The 18,014-nt window shown below is 48.6% G+C and overlaps 1 protein-coding gene across 1 annotated transcript in view; it reads right to left on the bottom strand.

Moving 5' to 3' along the window:
- Window positions 1–2,112: 2,112 nt before the first annotated feature.
- Window positions 2,113–18,014, bottom strand: part of PRPF8 (pre-mRNA processing factor 8) — a 29,218-nt gene continuing 13,316 nt past the window's right edge. Inside the window, exons 22-43 of the mRNA XM_032788298.2 lie at window positions 17,555–17,701; window positions 17,033–17,243; window positions 16,094–16,210; window positions 15,763–16,010; window positions 15,342–15,521; window positions 13,909–14,044; window positions 13,125–13,294; window positions 11,441–11,570; window positions 11,043–11,189; window positions 10,513–10,673; window positions 9,590–9,781; window positions 8,646–8,883; window positions 8,234–8,362; window positions 7,455–7,568; window positions 7,012–7,185; window positions 6,424–6,617; window positions 5,727–5,966; window positions 5,484–5,625; window positions 4,977–5,117; window positions 4,693–4,832; window positions 3,485–3,687; window positions 2,113–2,507 (exon numbers count right to left, since the gene is read on the bottom strand). Coding sequence (XP_032644189.1) covers window positions 2,353–2,507; window positions 3,485–3,687; window positions 4,693–4,832; window positions 4,977–5,117; window positions 5,484–5,625; window positions 5,727–5,966; window positions 6,424–6,617; window positions 7,012–7,185; window positions 7,455–7,568; window positions 8,234–8,362; window positions 8,646–8,883; window positions 9,590–9,781; window positions 10,513–10,673; window positions 11,043–11,189; window positions 11,441–11,570; window positions 13,125–13,294; window positions 13,909–14,044; window positions 15,342–15,521; window positions 15,763–16,010; window positions 16,094–16,210; window positions 17,033–17,243; window positions 17,555–17,701 — 3,709 coding nt within the window. The 3' untranslated portion in view covers window positions 2,113–2,352. The remainder of the gene's footprint in view (window positions 2,508–3,484; window positions 3,688–4,692; window positions 4,833–4,976; window positions 5,118–5,483; window positions 5,626–5,726; window positions 5,967–6,423; window positions 6,618–7,011; window positions 7,186–7,454; window positions 7,569–8,233; window positions 8,363–8,645; window positions 8,884–9,589; window positions 9,782–10,512; window positions 10,674–11,042; window positions 11,190–11,440; window positions 11,571–13,124; window positions 13,295–13,908; window positions 14,045–15,341; window positions 15,522–15,762; window positions 16,011–16,093; window positions 16,211–17,032; window positions 17,244–17,554; window positions 17,702–18,014) is intronic.

The raw sequence follows: 18,014 nt of genomic DNA, 5'->3' as shown, positions 1-18,014 counted from the left end.
CGCGCGGCAGCCCCGACCCCAGAGCCCTCGCCGGCTCGCCCAAGGCCGCGCTGCGCCCCTGCCCTGCGGGTCCGGCCCCGGGAAGCCCCTTGCCCGGCCCCCCGCCGCCGCCTGCTCCTGGTGCTCTGTGCGCTCCCCGCGGGGCTGTTGCAGGCCGCCGTAAAGGAGCAGGGGCCCTTTCGCTTCCCGCCGCATTACCAAGGGGCGGGGAACGCTTGGCCGCCGAGCCCTGAGCCGCCGCTGCCGAAGGTGGCTGCCGCCATGTTGGGGCTGCGCTGAGCGCGAGGCGCGATGGTCCGTCCACCAGCCATGCTGTCTCCAGCGCTGGCCCAGCAGCAACCACTCTTTGAAAACCTGCTGAAGGGAAGCGGCTGCTTCCCCTGAACCCCCATAGCTACGCTGCCGGGTCCAGTCTGTCGCAGCTTGGGAAGCTGGGCCAGTAAAAGTTACCTCACATCAGAGCTGGGGCAGGCGAGAGTGGAGACAGGCTGGGCAGAGCATCCTGCAGTCCAGCTCTTGCAGTGGGGTCTGACCCTCTGAGTTACCCCCCCACTTCACAGGTGGGGCAGCGCCAGGGCCAGTAGCTGGGCTGTTAGGCGGGAAGCTGTGCTGTGCTCTAGCCAGATAGGCCACTTCTTCTGGACCATCCTCCTCCCTGGGCATCTTGTCCTGCTCCAGGCCAGTCCGGATGCTGCTCCAAGGCCTAGACTAGGCCTGAGCTAGGACCACCTCTCTCTTTCCATCCCTCCCCAGGTTCCACAACAAGCTGCTTGTGCCCACTTTCAAAGGCCCTTCATAGCAAATCCCACTCAATCATTTCTCCTTGGTTAAAGCACTGTCAGCCTCTGATCAGTGCAGTCTCTATCACTGCCTTATATTTTCAGACAAAGCCCCTTCATGCTCTCATACTGTCCCATGTTTGGGAGGAGTGAGAATAAATGTGAAATTGAAGAATGAGTTCTCTTTTTACCAAATTTAAGCAAATGTGTTGTAAAGAAAAGGCTTTCCTACTACTTGTTAGTCAGGGCCTGAAAATAATGAGTTATAAGACCAGAAGAATGGATGGAATAGGGAGAGTATCTGTTTTAAAAAACAAGAGACAGGAAAGCTTCTAGAACAATAGGGATGACTGCAGATGGTTTAAAATAAGACAAAGAACTGGGTCTTAAAAAGCCAACATATACCTCCCCACCCCAGAGTGTTATCTTATAAGTAAAGCTTATGCAAACCCCAATACAAGGCAAAAGCTATTGGTCAGCAGGAAGAAGGGGAGGAAAGACTTTGGGAGAAAGGAAGTTCTAAATCTTATCTGGATTAAAACTGAAAATTAGAGTAAACTGCCTCAAATTAGTAGTTAAGAGTGGTGGTAATTGGCTATAACATCTGTTTAAGGATATGAAGAGTTATGAATGAGGGTTTTGTCAGACCCTACCTACTCATGCTGGAGCACACCAGGATGAGATGGTTTTCCCTAAATTTGGCCAATGTGTAAGTAGACTAATCATATGCTCACAAATACTCTCTCTGTATTGGATGTAGTGACTGCTTATTTTTAGGAAGTTTAGAGTAATTGTATAAATACCATTCAGCCTTTGGATTTAAATAAAGGAATTTATGGTTAAGTTAGTGTTGTGGTAATACCTTGCATAAATAATGCCAACAGAGGAACTCTCCATAAATATGCATAACACTATCTCACCATTATCATCCTCTAAGTCCCTCTTTAAAATTCCCCTTTGCTGGGATGCTTACAAAATAAAATTGACAACAGCTAAACTCTCACTGTGCTAAGACCATATACTATGCTGATCAATATGGTCTCATTGTTTCCTTGTACTCCTGTCTGTCCCCATCTGTTTCATCTTTTACTCAATTGTAAACTCTTTGAGACAGGGACAGTTCCCCCCCATTTGTACAATGCCTAGTACAATGGATTCCTGATCCATGACTAGAGCTCCTAGATGCTACAACCCTAAACTAACAGCCACAAGCTTAACTATGCACAAATTTAGAATCTTAGCATGAGTGACTTCCAAGGTCACCAGAAATTGGTGGCAGAGCCAGAAACTGAACCCAGCTTTCATATCGATGAGGCACAAGGACAATGTAGAGTTCCCAGTTATATAAAATTTATTAAGCCATTCTCCAAAATCACAAAGTACATTTGGACTGACACTTTACACAATTCCTGCCGTCAGTGACTAGACACAAAAGCATCTAAAGCAATGAACACTGAAAGCAATACAGGGGAATGCCTGCAGATCACTAACTCTTCTGGGGCAAGGTAAATACTGTTGAATATCAACAGTACTAAGTCTTTTCTGTGTCTGGGTGCGTTCTGGGAGCCCAGGTCTATGCATAGAGATCCTCTCGGTCTGCAGAGTAGACCTCCCCTTCCTGCAACAAGGCGAAGTTGAGGAAGTGAGATGGGCGATGGACCTCATGGTAAAACTCCTTGGGATTCGCTAGCTGCAGCTCATACTTCATGTTGGGATCATGACGAACACCTGGAATTAAGCAGTCTCATTTCAGTCCCCATGCCTGAAACTTCAGCCATTTCCATCCATAACCTGCTGCAGGAAGCAACTGAACATGTTTAAGGTACAAGGCTGATGTGATTAACACATGATGAGCTGGACAGGTTTCCTTCCTCTTTAGCTTTCACAGAATCATTGCAAGCCCCTATTAGAAAAAAAAAAAACACAACTCACCTGCAGTTGGGTGGAAGTATCACGAGACTTCAAACAGAGAGAGGGAAGAAGTGGGGAGCAAGGTGTGTTCCCACACAGTGTCTTTAGGCTGAGATCTTTGCATACATCACAAGTGACTTGCATCTCTCCTATCCCCCCCAAAAGCTCACCATCTGCCATCCTTCTGTCCCTCTCTATTTCAGGCACTCCTTGCAAATCCCAGCCCCCTTCCTCATGCCAAGAGTTGTGTTCCCCATTCTTGTGCCATGCCATCCCTATTCCCCCTATTGTTCTTTGTGTGGGAAGTCATTCAGGGTGTCAATGTGTTAGATGCTATTGGGAGGATGGGCAGAGAGGAGACAGGGATACTGTTATGCTGAAAGACATTAAATGGTACCATCAGCCAGTCTGATCTACAGATGTCTTTGAAACTGGCTCCACTAAACAGATGGCAGGAGCTCTGTGACCCATTTCTCCCCTTCCAGGTTTCTAATTTGCCTTAAAAAAATAAAAAAACAAAACAAAACGCACCAATAGGATTCTGCCCACTGATGCCTAGAACTTTCCCTGATATTCTGGCCTTCATCAGATGAGGCATTCAGAAGTTACCATGTCATAGACAGACACCACGGAATTGAGTGTAGGCCTTTGAAAACTCAGTCAACAAGCTGCTCAGATGTGATACAGGGCTCACAGCACCAATAACATTCCCCTTCCCATAACTGCCCGAGGAGGCACACAGCCTCCACTTCTCCAAGGACAGTCGGCTAAGGTCTGTGCTGGTAGGGACTCACCCATGAAGTTGTAGTTCCAGGATCCCTGTGCTGGTACCATGAAGAAGCCCAGGAAGCGGTCTGACAGCAACATTTGCACCCTCTCATAGTGGGATGGCAGGTAGCCCTTAGGGTTGTTTCCTTTGTCTGTGTTCTGCCTACCCCACTCATATCCACTGGGAGTCAGCTTGTAGGCGGTCAGAGTACAGGAGCCTGGGGTAAAACTGAAGAGAAGGAAAGTGGTAGTGACCCCAAACCACAGATCAGGTGAAGCCTGAGACTGAAGGGAGGAAGCTAAGTGCAAACACTCCCCACCCCCAGCTGAAATAAATACCACCTCTAGCTCAGGGATGGGCACACTTTTTGGCCCGAGGGCCACATTTGGGAATGGAAATTGTATGGCAGGCCATAAATGCTCTCGAAATTGGGGGCTGGAGTGCAGGAGAGGGTGAGGGCTCTGAGATGGGGCCAGAAATTGTAAGTTAAGGGTGGAGGAGGGGGCTCCAGGCTGGGGGTTGGGAGGGGTTAGTGCTCCAGCTAGGGGTGCAGGCTCTGGGGTGGGGCTGGGAGCACAGGAGGTTGCTCTGGGCTGGGACTGAGGGGTTTGGAGGGGATCAGCTTTGGGGCAGGAGGTCAGGGCGCAGGAAATCCAGGCTCCAACCAACGCTTACTTCAAGCAGCTCAGAGAAGCAGTGGCATGTCCCCCCTCTGGCTCCTATGCGGAGGAACGGCCAGGTGGCTCTGCGCGCTGCTCATCTGCAGATGCCACCCCTGCAGCTCCCACTGGCCACGGTTCCTGTCCATGGCACGCACAGAGCAGGAAAAGCCCCAGATCCCACTCCCCAGCTGGAGCTCGAGGGCCGGATTAAAAATGTCTGAAGGGCTGGATGTGGCCCCTGGGCCGTGTTATCCCACCCCTGCTTTAGCTCATAGTCTAAGTGATCCACTTCTATAAAATGAGTGCAACATGTTGAGCCTGTCTCCTACATCATACCTCCCAATCTTACCTTACTTTAATCTAGGTGCTAAACCTGCAAACACAAAACAGATTCTGATATCCACCCATGCTCCCAAAGATAGGCAGCTCACAGCATGCATATTCCAAACCTGGCCACAGCTAGGCTTCAGAGGCCTGGATTTAGATTATTTTTCCTGCATCTGGCTCAAGCAGCCTACAGAAGCCAGGACCCAGGGGATATTTCTAGTGAAGACCTGGCTGCCTTGTGCACCTGCAGGTGATGATGATGGTCTTCTCCCCATCCCATGAGGGATTATCAGCCATGACCTTGGCATGTGTGGTGACGTCCTGCGGCGAGAGCTGAGGGGACTCATTCGGTTGTGTGTGAATCCACCCCAGGGGCTCCATTTCCTAATGAGAGAAGGCTTGTTAGAGGCAGTAACTGGTAGGTGAGCTCACACACATTATAGCCTGCCTATAAATCATTTGAGTAAATGCTTTCCTTTCCCCAAAGCAGAATGGACCTCAAGTGAGGGACACAGGAATGAGACTCACCTTGAGGTACTCATGTTGCGGCAGCTGGCCAGGGAGATGCACTGTCTGATGAGTTCCCCATTGGGGCACCATCACAATGCACCGGATCTCCTTCACTTGGGGATTATCTGGAGGGCTCACACCATACAGGTACCCTGCAATCTAGAAATACGCACAAACATCAGTAAAATCCTTGGGTATTTTCCGGTAAGGCCATGACAACAGGGTGCACCCACTCTACCTTGCGTTTCCAAGATCAACAGCCCTTTGTTTGGGGAATCCTCACAAGCAGAGGGAGCATCCCAATTTTTTTCAGTGGTAGAAGCAATTACTACACAGGAGTGGGGCCATGGAGTTTTTGGAGCTGAACTGGAATTCAGCTAGTGTGTAGCACCATTACTGATGCTCAGTGGAATTCTCCACCACCTCGGGGCCTTAGAGAATCAGAGGCAGGATTGTGCCTCCAGGACTGGCATGTCCCAGTGTGATGAGCTGCCTTTTAAATGTAGGCTTGCTGCATAGACTCACTTGGGCCCTGAGGTCTGAGATGCAGATGAATTTCTTCAGAACATTCTTGGGAAGGATGTAGGTGTAGCCTGTTTCCTTGATGTCATCAGACGAGACATAGATGTGGTTTGTTCTCAAGTGGAGATTGGCAGCAGAGATTGCTCTGTGAATAGGAGATATTATCCAGCAGTTCAGTAACAGACCTCACCTGACTGCACTCATCTTTCTCACGCAGCACAGCAAGCCCCAGACCCCATCCATTACCTGACTCGCCACTCCGTCTTGGAGGAGAAGGTCTGAGTTTCATAGTTGCTGGTCGTGGAGGTGATGATTTCATCACCATGCTTGTTAACAGTACGGGTTTGCGTGGCCGTCAGCTGAGACTGCTCCTTGGTTTGCTTCTCAATCTCTGCAATCTGTTGTCTCTGCTGAGAGGGGGCAGAGATCTCCATCCCCAGGATAATATCTCGGATCTCCGACTGCGTCAGGGATGCCACATTCACACTGAAAAAGATAACTCATTGTGGCTAAATGTTCTAAGATGTATTCCTGAAACACCCTCCCCCACTAAGACACGAGCTCACAGAACACTAGCTAGGGGAAGAGTGGAGCAAGACCCAGTTGGGGAGAGGAAAGTGGCTCACGGACATATTGAGTGCCACCTCCACCTCAACAGCCCTTCAGCAGATGCAGGCACAAATGCTCTCACTGTACACATGCCATGGAAGTTTTGATGCAGACACTTCATCTCCTTAGCTGAAAGTGATTAACAGAAACAACCAGCTTCCCTATTGATCCAGAGCTTCCAACTATTTGTTGGGGGAGAAAGCAGAGGAGGCCAACGGGCCCCCTTTAAGCTTCCCTCTCTGCCACATGGAGGAGTCTGGTAGTACAGTTGTTACTGTAGCAGAGAAAGGGGTTGTAAGGGCTGATCCTATGCTGACAGATCTCTGCTGCTTACTTGTTCTTTTTCCCATAGTCAGCGAGGATCAGGTCCTTGAGCTGCACCTCCACCTTGATCCACTCCTCATCTGTCAGGGTGGGCCAGATGTGGTGAGGCTCCGTTATGGTGGTCTTGTCTGGTTTCAGGATCACTTTGGCACGGTCATTGTTTACATGCAGTGCCCTAAGAATCAGGATCAGACGTGAGAACGCCTATGGGAAGAGAGATGCAGCCATTTAGCAAGGAGAAAAGCCTGACATACAAGAAGATATTGGTGATTTACTCCTGCCTCAGGGGACAGTTCTGTTGCAGATACAACACAAAGACAGTTCTGAAGTGAATTGTCATTGATGGAGAAAAACACAAGCACAGTTTAGTGCCACTGCTGGGACTGAGGCTTCCTGGCACAGCAAGTCCCTGAATAAAGGATGGGGATCCTTGCCCTGTTTTGCTGCATGTACCTGGCAGCAAACCAATTTACTTCTAGGCAACCATCCTGCACCGCTTTGACATGCAGCAGTTGCAAAGCGGACCCTCACCTACGACTATCAACTATAATACAAATAATTTGCAAAGCAGCCATTCGGGGTGGAACCCAGACCTCACCGTGTAGGAGGAGATGGTTTTCAGCCAATCATCATAAAGGTTGAAGAGAACCATTTGGGGCTCAGTAGCCTTCAGGATGAGATCTCCAAACTTCTCAACTTTCAGGCAGGCCTGGAAGGGCAGCTGCAGCTCTGATCCTTTAATCACAATGTTTGGGAAATCCAGCAAATGCACCTGGAGTTCAAAGAGAAAGAACAGGAATAAAACCACACAAATTCTTCAGTATCTCCACCTGCCCCTATAGAGCATAGAACCCTGATCTGGAGCTCCACCGTGGAGCTGCTTAAGAGATTAATGCCTGTGCAACACCATATTTAATGCATTGATACAGAAAAAACTTACCCCTCACTTGCCCACTCTGAAGTAAAACATATAACCCCCTGCTCCACAATGTCTAAAGGATTTTATAATGGTGCCCATCCCCACAATATCTGATCCTTTACCTCAAGTGGGTCCAGCATGCCCTTCCTGGTGACTATGATCTGCTTGGGCTGCTCCTCCACAGGGAGGGAGCGAATCAGGGCAGCCACTTCCTCAGCAGTCTTCCACTTGGCCAGCTACAGAGGAAGACAAGGTTAGAATACGATTGCACACACCACCCACCCCTTCACAGGAGAAAACAGCCTGACCTTTGGGGATAAGAGGAACCCTTGAGTAAGCACCACAGCGTGGGTCAGCATAGTGAAATGCTCCTGTTAATGGAGTGGGCTGGGCAATTACACCATCTCACTGTGCTCCACCAGCACATCCCCAGTCCGGCTAGGGAAGTGAACTGATTATAAAGCCTAAGGGGAGTCAATTCAACCAGTTACTTTGTCATGAGCCCTCTCAGCCTCACATCACTGGCACTCCTTCTGTCTGGAAGCACAATCCACTAGAGTAGCTGTTGTGAGTGAACTACTTGCCAAGCCTGGTGCTGGTGGGGGAAGGCAGACAAGTTTGGGTTCCAGCCCGTGGGCCCTGCTTAGGAGTGCAGGCTCTTTACACCCCCAAAAAGCCCAGAGCTCCGATAAAAATGCACCATTAACAGTGAAATCAATGAGTCCTGTCCTATAATAGCGCTTGGGCTTAGATCTCACTTTATTGGGACTTCCCAGTGCTCCAGAGACCTATTAAGCTCCCACATGGAGAAGTCTCCTGTTCAGTGTTACTAAACAAGTCTCCGGAAGTAGCTAGAGTGATTCCCTGGTCCACTGTCCCCCACACGGTCCCTGGCTCTTACCTGGCCCAGACGCTTCTGTCCTGCCCACACAGAGGTATGGATGATCTTTAGGAAGAGCTGCCCAGTCCTGGGATTGAAGATGAAAATGGCCCCATTGATGGGCTTTGTGGTCAAGTTCCCTTCAAAGGTCTGGAAAAAACACCAAGGTGAAAACGTTAATGTGAGCTGTATGTGCTGGGACCAAAAAGTGAGAGGACAGCAAAAACCTGTGTAATGAGTTCTGGTTCCCAGCCCCCCATAAAATGTAACAGCTTCTGTGTATGCACTGCACAAACTTCCACGTCCATTAGTTCCCAGGCTCACCAGAATCCAACAGATTACGTTATCCCTGCCCCAGACTCCCTAAGGCACAGTACATTAGACAGCCCTCCTTCCTATTCCCTCAAAGGTTCCTCCCACCTGCTGCGCTTACCTTGTGAATGGTAACTCTGTACACATTGGTATCATCTACAAACCAGATGATCTGATTGGAGAAGAGCTCCCCATAGTTCTGGGAGGAGAGATAGGGTTCTGTGGGCTCTGATGAGTAAAGCTGCAGCCCCTTGCGGATACGCTCCCTCAGTACATACAGTGCCGGGTTTGCCTTCATAATCTTGGCCATGGCCTGCTGAATCAAAGGCTTGCTTCCAGGGAACCAGTTCCCATAAGCACTGGGGAGGAAGCAGCACAACACTGGGTCAATAGCAGATTTCACCACACCACCAGCTCAAGATCTGAAAGGCAGCAGCAGCCTTTACCCAGAAAAGAGGCTTGGAGCACTGCCCCTCCCCACACAGGCAACAGCAGATGCTGCAGCCATCAGCATGTCCCACAGCGGAGATGTGGTCCATCTCTGGCCCCAGCACACTGCTCTCCTCACAATGTCCTTGGGAGTTGTTCATCTGGCTACTCCTCCCTTCACTTCCCCACACAATGACGGGGGGAGCCACAAAGAGCACAGCAGTCCCCAAAGCAGCTGCTCCACTGGTGCTGGGGACTCCAGGGAAGTGGCCTGGCCTTCAGAAACTGCTCCCCGTTCCATTAGTGAACAGTTAGCACTGTAGACAGACATGGCTCTATCTTTCAGGCCCAGAGTGAGCCTTCAGAGAGATCCCCCAGTTAAGAATGCAAGCAACCCCACGACTGGGCCAAGTAAAACTGATTTGCTGTGACAACCCACAATTATTAAAAACTTAGCAGTTAGCTAGGTCTCACCCCATTCATTGTGTGTATCCTTCCCACGCCACCGCCTCCCTCTCTGCTACCCTTACTGGCACAGGGCCTGCTCTGTTTGTTCTGATGCACACCCAAGGTGCCCTTGGCACTGTGAAAGTTTTGGCAATAAAGACATTGCAGTCCCAAGGCGAGGGGTCATACCTGTGCAGGTTATAGGCCAGGTCAATAGCAATGAGCACGCCAGTGGGGGAGGGGTAGATACTCATGTTGTCCGTGGTGTAATCCAGGAACTTGGCTCTTGCGTAGCGCTCAATGTCATGGGAGTCATAGTCGCCCCACCGCAGCTGGATATCAATCCAGTATTTCTGAGTAGTGGTACTGTCCATCACATCCCTGGGGAGTAGAAAAGAAAAACAGCCATCAACTCCTACCCCCAAAGGGCAGCTGCAGCCAGACCACGCTGCAGTTGTGGCATCACCATCCTTGGCAAACAGCACTTACTGCCAAGTCTCAGCACTAAAGCCAATTGTTAATTATGCAGTAAGACCCAAGTTTAGGGAGACTTCATTGTCACATCGGTGCAGAGATGCTTGATGGGACAGTGATCTGAAGAAGATCAGCCTCAGTTGCATATTGGCTCAGATCAGGAAGAACTGCTATTGGTCTTACATTTAACTGGAAGGGGTCACGACCCCCTGAGGAAAGTATTCGGTGAGGGCTCAGCCACATGAAACGTGGGGCGAGGTGCACCTGTAAAGGGACTGACTCCAGTACATATCTTAGGCCCCAGGACAGCAGGGTCACCAGCAGCACTACATTTAGTGCTGTAGCTCCTTCAATGTTGCATGGTAGAAGTGACGTGCTTCAGAGAGGGACAACAGCAGAAGTGGCACACAAGATGCTTCTGGCCATGCCCTCTCTAGAAAAGAGAATGCAGATGCAGAGGAGGAAGAACATTGAATGTCCTGAACCAGGCCACAACTGTTGCCAAGTCATTGCTGACGGGCAGGCCTCTGTCCTACTAGGAATCCAAAGAGACCCTTGAATGCCTGAGGGACACGGGCTCCACACTCATTGGCTCTGCATCCCACAGAAACAGGGAGGAGAGACTGGACAGCACTTACTTGGAGTCTGCAAGCAGCGATGGCCGTGACACATTCCATTTATAGGAGGCAAAGAGGAGGATATCTGCACAGGAGGAGTTCATCTTATAGGACTTCCTGGGGTGAATGGTCTCCTTCTGCACGGTCTCAATCTCTAGAGCATCCAGCTCTTGATCGAACACCTGGGGAGATGGCAATCTGAATGAGGCAAAGCAGTCCACAGGAGGGTGGGAAGAACCCCCACCCAAGCAATAGCAGCAAGCACAACACCAGGGAAAACCAGCTGCGTCTTCATGCCATCTCTTTCTGCATGAGGTCACTGGGGGAGGTGCAGCCCTGTTGTAACTCCCATAGCAGAATAGATGCTAAAGGATCGGATTTCCCTGGGCAATCTCCACTGCAGGTGGCAGGCTGTTGGGGGAAAAAGGGGTTAACCTACAAAATTGGAAAGAGACTTTCTGGGGGCCCTGCTGGTAACAAAAGGCCTCCTTCAAGCACTACAGAAACAGAATTACACACATCTGCACCCCCTTCCTCAATGCCCCACTCACTTGACACAAATCCATTACAATGCTCTCGTGAATCTTTTGCCACAAGTGGGCTCGGAAGATCTGAATGAGGGAAATTTTCAACGTGGGGATCTTGCCATGCATGAAGATACCTGTCAAATCCAGTTGCACCTGAAACCCGACATACACCTAACAAGAGAACAGCAACCATGAGAACATGTCACATCACAACCAGCCCCAGACCTGGGTGAGCCCAAGATCAGAGGATGAAGCCAACTGCTGCACTATGGAGACACGTATTTTTACCAGTATTAGAATCTGAATGTTACCCTTTAGAACATGCTTTGAAGGACGGTGAGAATTAAAGAACTTGCCTCAAACACAACTCATCTAATTGTATTCTATAGAAATACAAGTCCATGGAGGAGGACTTTACTTACATTGGCTCTGTTAATGGTAGGAGACCACCAGAGGGTGAACCGTCTGTTGGGGATCTGGTTCAAACCTGATCTTTGGGCATTTGTCAACTTCTTCCACTTCATTGACTCCTCAAAGCCACTGGCCTTCTCCCTGAAAGGAACAGATGCAATCAGCTCTGTAAGAAAGCTATCCCTCCCCTTGGAAGGGAGAGTGGCTTACTCGCAGCAAAGACCATACATAGCACAGAGTTGGAAAATGTATGGCTGGAAAGGGCCTTGAGAAGTGCATCAGCACAGGGGGCTGGACTAGGTGGCCCTTTCAAGGCTCCTCCCAGGCTTGCATTTCTAAGATTTTATAATCTTGTCCATCCCCCTGCCCTGAGTCTGTAACACAGCTGTAAAAAAGCAAACATAAAATTCTGAGATGTATTAGCAGGAATGCTGAAAGACACGAGAAGCAATTCTTCCACTCTACTCCATGCTGATTAGGCCTCAGCTGAGTACTGTGTCCACTTCTGGGCACCACAGAAGAGCAACAAAAATGATTAAAGGTCTAGGAAACACAACCTATGAGGGAAGATTGGAAAAACTGGATTTGTTTAATCTGGAGAAAAGACTTGGGGGGAGGGGGGACGGGGACAGGAGAATAGTTTTCAAGTACATAAAAGGTTATTACAAGGAGAAGATAGAAAAATTCTTCTCCTTAACCTTTGAGGATAGGAGAAGCAGCAATGGTCTTAAACTGCAGCAAGGGCAGTTCAGGTTTGACATTAGGAAAAACTTCCCAACTGTCTTGGTAGCAAAGCACTGGAATAAACTGCCCAGGGAGGTTGTGAAATCTCCATCACTGGAGATTTTTAAGAGTAGGTTAGACAAACACCTGTCAAGGATGGTCTAGATAATACTTAGTCCTGCCATGAGTGCAGGAGACTGGACTCGATGACCTCTTGGGGTCCCTTTTAGTCTCACACATCTAGAAGGCAGGATCAAGAGTACCTAGACCATCCCTGACAGGTTCTTAAAATCCTCCCATAATGGGCATTCCACAATGTCCTTGAGAATCTATTTTAGTACTTAACTATCCTTAAGAATTAGAAAGTTTTCCTTATCTCCCTTGCTGCAGAATAAGCAGATTACTTCTCATTCTACCTTTAATGGACACAACCCTTAAAACATTCAAAGATTTAGCAGGTCCCTACCTCATTTTCTCCAACCTAAACATCCTGTCCCCACTCCATCCCTTTTTAAACTCCCCCCTGCCCCATGAGGTTTAGAAAACTCGACTTATTTTTGTTGCTTTCCTGTGGACTCTCCCCAATTTGTCCACATTGCCCAAAACCGGACGGAATACTCCAATCAGAGGCCTCACCAATACTGAGTAGAGCGGAACAATTGCCTCCCAAGTCAAATAAAAAACAACACACTCCTGTTAATACACCCCAGAATACTAGCCTTTTTTTGCAACTGTACTATGTTGTCTCCATTTGTGATTCACTATAACCCCAGATCCTGTTTAGCAGTACTATTGCCTAGACAGTTATTTCCCAATTTGTATTTGTGCATCTGATTTTTCCTCAAGTGCAGTACTTTGCATTTGTCTTTGCTATGCTATAATGAGACTGTTGGGGGACAGGAGTAGCATTAACACTACACAGGAGAGAAGTTTTCTGCAGAAAGTCTTCAGTGACTAACGGTCTTTCCTCACCAGAAGAGACCCTCCCAAGTTGGGAAGTAGGTTCCCTTGAAGAGGGTGTGCTCCAGGATCCCTTCCACTCCACCCAGGGCTTGGATCATATCTGTGCGGTAGTTGTTCAAGTTCCAGAGCTTCCCATCATGGCGCTGATGCGTCCACCAAAACGGGTTCTGTTTCAGAACCTGTATACAACAGAAGAAGGATGTCAGTGCAAAGAGGCTCTGCACCCCGCCCAGCTATTTAACCTTGCAGCACCCACACTGAAGGAGATCTCACTAGAGCTAGGAACCAAGATGCCGGAGTTAATGAGTAAATTAGATGACCCACTGGAGGAAAAAGGAGGGCTGACCCAGAACGTGAATTCACAATGGACAAGTCAGCCTGGATTCAAAAAGATGTTTAATGGCTTTCTACTGGTCAGTATTTTAAAAGCAATAAACAGGGAGAATTTACATTAGGAAGCCAATATTTTGCAAAGAGTGCCACCGAGTCCACATGCTGATTCTTAACATCTGGTCACTCAGCACCCCACAGAGCTGTGTTCCGTATGCCCCTGCATACTCCCAGCAAGGAGAGTGTCGTTTAAGGACGGGGCAGGTTACATTTTCTGACTTTTTTCATAAAGACCTTTAGCAGTCCCAGTTTACAGATCTAGTTCCTTCCTAAAGCAGAGACCAGGAAACTACACCTACTGTAGTGCAAAGGGGAGAGAAGAAATAGGCTTCTCGATCAGGGCTGGCAGGTGCCTACAACCCAGTAAGTTTCAGAGCTTCCAAGGGCAATTCCCTGTTGGTACCTGGTACTGTTTGAAGTCTGTCCTGACCCTCCAGCCTTTATCATAAGCAAGGGTGTGCCGGTCTTTCTGGAAGAGGGTATTAATGCGAGGAATCCCTCTGTCCCATGAGTCCTCTAGATCCTCCAGAGTCAGACGTCTTCAGAGAGAGAAAAAAAAAGATTTCACAACAATGGATTTAATCCCAAATACTCCAGCCAAATAAGGTCCTAGCTTCAGGAGATCTTAGCAAGGGAGAGGTTTCTGCTACGTAAAAGCATCTGCAGGTTCATAAAAGTATCTGCTGTAGGCTACTATGATCAATAAAATTTGGACTTCAAAAAGCTGCGCCAACATTTGTACCAGTGATCCATCCTTGTGCTGCTGCTCCATGATGAAAATAGATGACACTCGCTAGCATCAGTCCTTTCACCAGAGCCTCATGTCCCAGTGTCTCTCAAATGTGGCCACCAGGGCCTTTTCTTGCTGCCACAGCCATCTGAATTGTGATTTGGGAGGGGCGCACAGCACAGGAATGGGGGCGCACAAAGCAGTGGCCCCTCTCCCAGGGATGCCACCAGCGGTGGGTCCCTGCCCCCCTCCAGAGAGAGGGACTCTGGAGGTGTAGGCAGCTGGCGAATTCCCCACTTTTCCAGGGGTAAGGGAGGCTGGCTTCTGCCATAGAGCTTTGTCCATGCAGCGGCAGGCTCTGGTTCCAGGCTCACCACCCCCAACAATCTTCCCTGGGCTCCACTGCATCCCTGTCCACCTCCCCATTCAGGGCTTAAATTTGCCCCAGGGCTTATCGGGGCTGATTAAGTCTGCTGTGAAAAATATTAACAAACATACAAATATCACTTTTCACAGTAGAATTACCAGCTACCAAGAAAAAAGCTCAACCAAAAAAGCAAAAAAAAAAATAGAAACCAACAAAAAGACAAGACCAGGCAAAGCGCCTCATTTGTGTTTTTATTCTGTTTAGGTCCAGTAAAGAAGAGACAACTGTAAATTTTTATTACTGAGTCTGAAAAAACCCTATGTAAATAAATTACAATGATTTTGATATGTATATGTGCATATTTTTTCCCCCCTAAACTAATTAAGTATTTTAGGAAAAATTGTCAGTGTGGCCATCAGTAAGAGTTGGTGGCCAAATTCTGAGGCCACCAAAAAAAATTGTTGTGAGAACCCCTGCTCTAGACTATCTTTCTGCTAGGAAGCGTCATCCATGTCCCACTTACCTTGCAGAGGCTGGCCCCACAATCTCTGGGAGATGGAATGTGCCATTACAGAAACCCAGGGGTGCTTGGTACTTAAGAAGCCTGGGCTCAGCAGGGCATTTACGCTTGTAGTTAAGCAGAGTTTTGAAGACAACCAGGGTTTCCAGGATTCTGCTTACACATCATTCCATACTTTGCCCCACAACTAACCCATCTGAGTGCAGAGTGGAAACACACCTGTTCTGGGCAATAGCCTCCTGCCTCTTGAGGGCGTATTCTGCCCACACTCTCTGCGAGTCAATGAACTCACTCTCCCATGGCTGGATGTAGCGGTACAGATTTGGGATCAGCTGGTCTTCCTCATGGCTCATCCCTGAGCGGAAGTGAGTGATGCCAACATCTGTCTGCTTGGACCATCTGTAGCAAAGAGGTAGAGGCAACAAGTGAGGGAGGGTGGTAGATTGGTCATGGCTAAGTACACCAAGGTCCTGATGGAGACGACAGACCCCCTATAACAGGCCACAAAGGTTACGTACAGGGCGGAAGGTCCCAGTAATACCCTACAAATCCTGCCAGAGCCCCCAGCCACTAGTGGCATTCTTGGAATAATTATTTCCCTTCCCATTCTAAGAATCTTGCACAGAGCAGCGTGACTCACCTCAGGTCAGACTGGGGGATAAGAACATGGCCCATGGAAAGCATGCCCAACCCCCCCAGCTCTTTGGGGGTGTAGAATACCACGGGTGGGAAGCGGCTTGGCATCTTTGAGTTCAAGCCGATTTTGATTCGGGTCTGAATCTTGTTCTCACACTTCACCAGCAGGTCAAGCAGCTCCTGCGTGTTCACAACAGCCTCCCGGAAATATGTCATCAGGCCAATCAGGGCTGTGTTCCATTTGTTCACAATCTAGAGACAAAAGCAAAAGGTCATCATCTCAGCAACTCCAGTCAGTGCCTAAGGATAGCCACGATAGACACCCTCCTTGTTACCTTTGTGAAGGTTGTGGAGCCAGAGGCCATGAGTATCTGCCTCACTCGGTTGTGGAACCTCTGCATAGACTCATCATCCACACGCAGAAAGCACTGAGCTGTGCGCTCCTTGGTCACCTGCAACAGCAGCACATGGACAATCAATTCAACTTAACTGGGAGTCCCCTATCCAACATACATAATGAGGTGATTTTCACCCCTCTTACACCATCACTGAAAGGTATCACAAACACCTGCTCTCTCCAGAAGGTATAGGGGAGTGGCGATGAGAACTTTAGGAGACTTCTCTGCACTCATACTGCAGTTAAGAAGTTACCTTTCATGGCGTCAGCACAGCTTCTCTGCTCTTCAGTTTTCATGCCCACCCACTTTCTAGTTCGCGCCGAGATCCATTCACAGACCCTTGATCTCTTCTGGACAAGAGCTAACCCAGTCCGCCACTTGGCTCTAGCATACGCACTAAACACAATTAACCATAGGAGCCGATGCTCTAGGCCAGACGTGCAAAACTGACAGCCCGCCAGAGAATTTCACAAGGTCTGCTTCAACACAGTATACTAATGGCCGATTACTGTCTGTCATCATGTTTACATCATTTTAGCTTACACGCTTGTGTAAACAGACAGGTTGCTTTTATGTACAGCATTATCTAATTACATATAAAACAAGCTGAACTTAAAATAGCAACCAATACAGATTACTTTAGATCTTATTAAAACATGCAGAATCTGTTTGACACACACAAAGTTTATTCGGCCCTCCTGAATAGTAAGGTTGGGCACCACTGCTGGCTACCTCTATTACTATCTCCAGGGGCAGCATGAGCCCAGCAAATCAGTTCTGCTCAACCCACATTAATGCAGGGCATGACCACCATCCACACTGAGCCCTGCTCTGGGATAGATTGCTGTTCCCAAGGCTGCCAGCCACTTTCCCTACCTCATTCTGCAGGTTCCACACACCATCCTTGTGGGTGAACTCCTCATAGCTGGTGCGGCACTTGGGTAGGATGCGGCACTCAAAGCCACACATGTTGAACAGCAGGTTGGGATTGTCCTTGCTATAAACAGATACAAAGCTGTTCTCCCACTGCACTGTGGTGACTGAGCGAGGCAGGCGGTTCTTAATGTCCCAGAATACAGCACGGCCACTGAAAGGCAAAGAACACAGTAAGAGCCCTGGCTGACAAGATACCCAATTAGTGGGGTGAAACAGAGACATGGGTTAGTTCCTCAATCTCCCCTCTCCCCCGCAACACAGTATGAACACAGCCCATCCCACATCCAGCACCCCATTAATGAGGATTACAGCATGAACCTCTGACAGATCCAACACCATCTTTCCCTGATGAAACAGATTATGCAACACTAGCTAGGGTTATCCAACAGTTGCCAGATTTCTATGGCAAAACTGCCCATGCACCCAAATTCTCCTTGATGCTTAACATGTCAGATGACTTACAGATTCACATCGTGTTTCATGAGCCGCATCCGGGCATCTCGGGGCCAGCACTTCTTGTTGTTGTAGCCCACAATATTCTCATTGTTGGGATCTGGATGCTCTGTCAGGTAGCGCTGGATCAAGTCCCTTGCCTCATCTGCTGTAAACCTGGAAATTCACATTAAGGGAGGAGTGGGTTACAGGACTGAATTCACAGGGCAATCCCCATTCAGCCTGGGCAGGAAAGGAGAACCTCTGAAAAAAGATTCAGAAATTGCATGACCACAGACCAGGGGTAGGCAACCTGCAGCACACAAGCTGATTTTCAGTGGCACTCTCATTGCCCGGATCCTGGCCACTGGTCTGGGGGGCTCTGCATTTTAAATGAAGCTTCTTAAACATTTTTAAAACCTTATTTACTTTACATACAACAATAGTTTAGTTATATATTACAGACTTATAGAAAGTCTAAAAATGTTAA

Source organism: Chelonoidis abingdonii, chromosome 20 (assembly GCF_003597395.2).
Source record: "Chelonoidis abingdonii isolate Lonesome George chromosome 20, CheloAbing_2.0, whole genome shotgun sequence".
Classification (NCBI taxonomy): domain Eukaryota; kingdom Metazoa; phylum Chordata; order Testudines; family Testudinidae; genus Chelonoidis; species Chelonoidis abingdonii.
The sequence above is the reverse complement of the archived record's forward strand: the minus strand, read 5'-3'. Positions and strand labels throughout refer to the sequence as shown.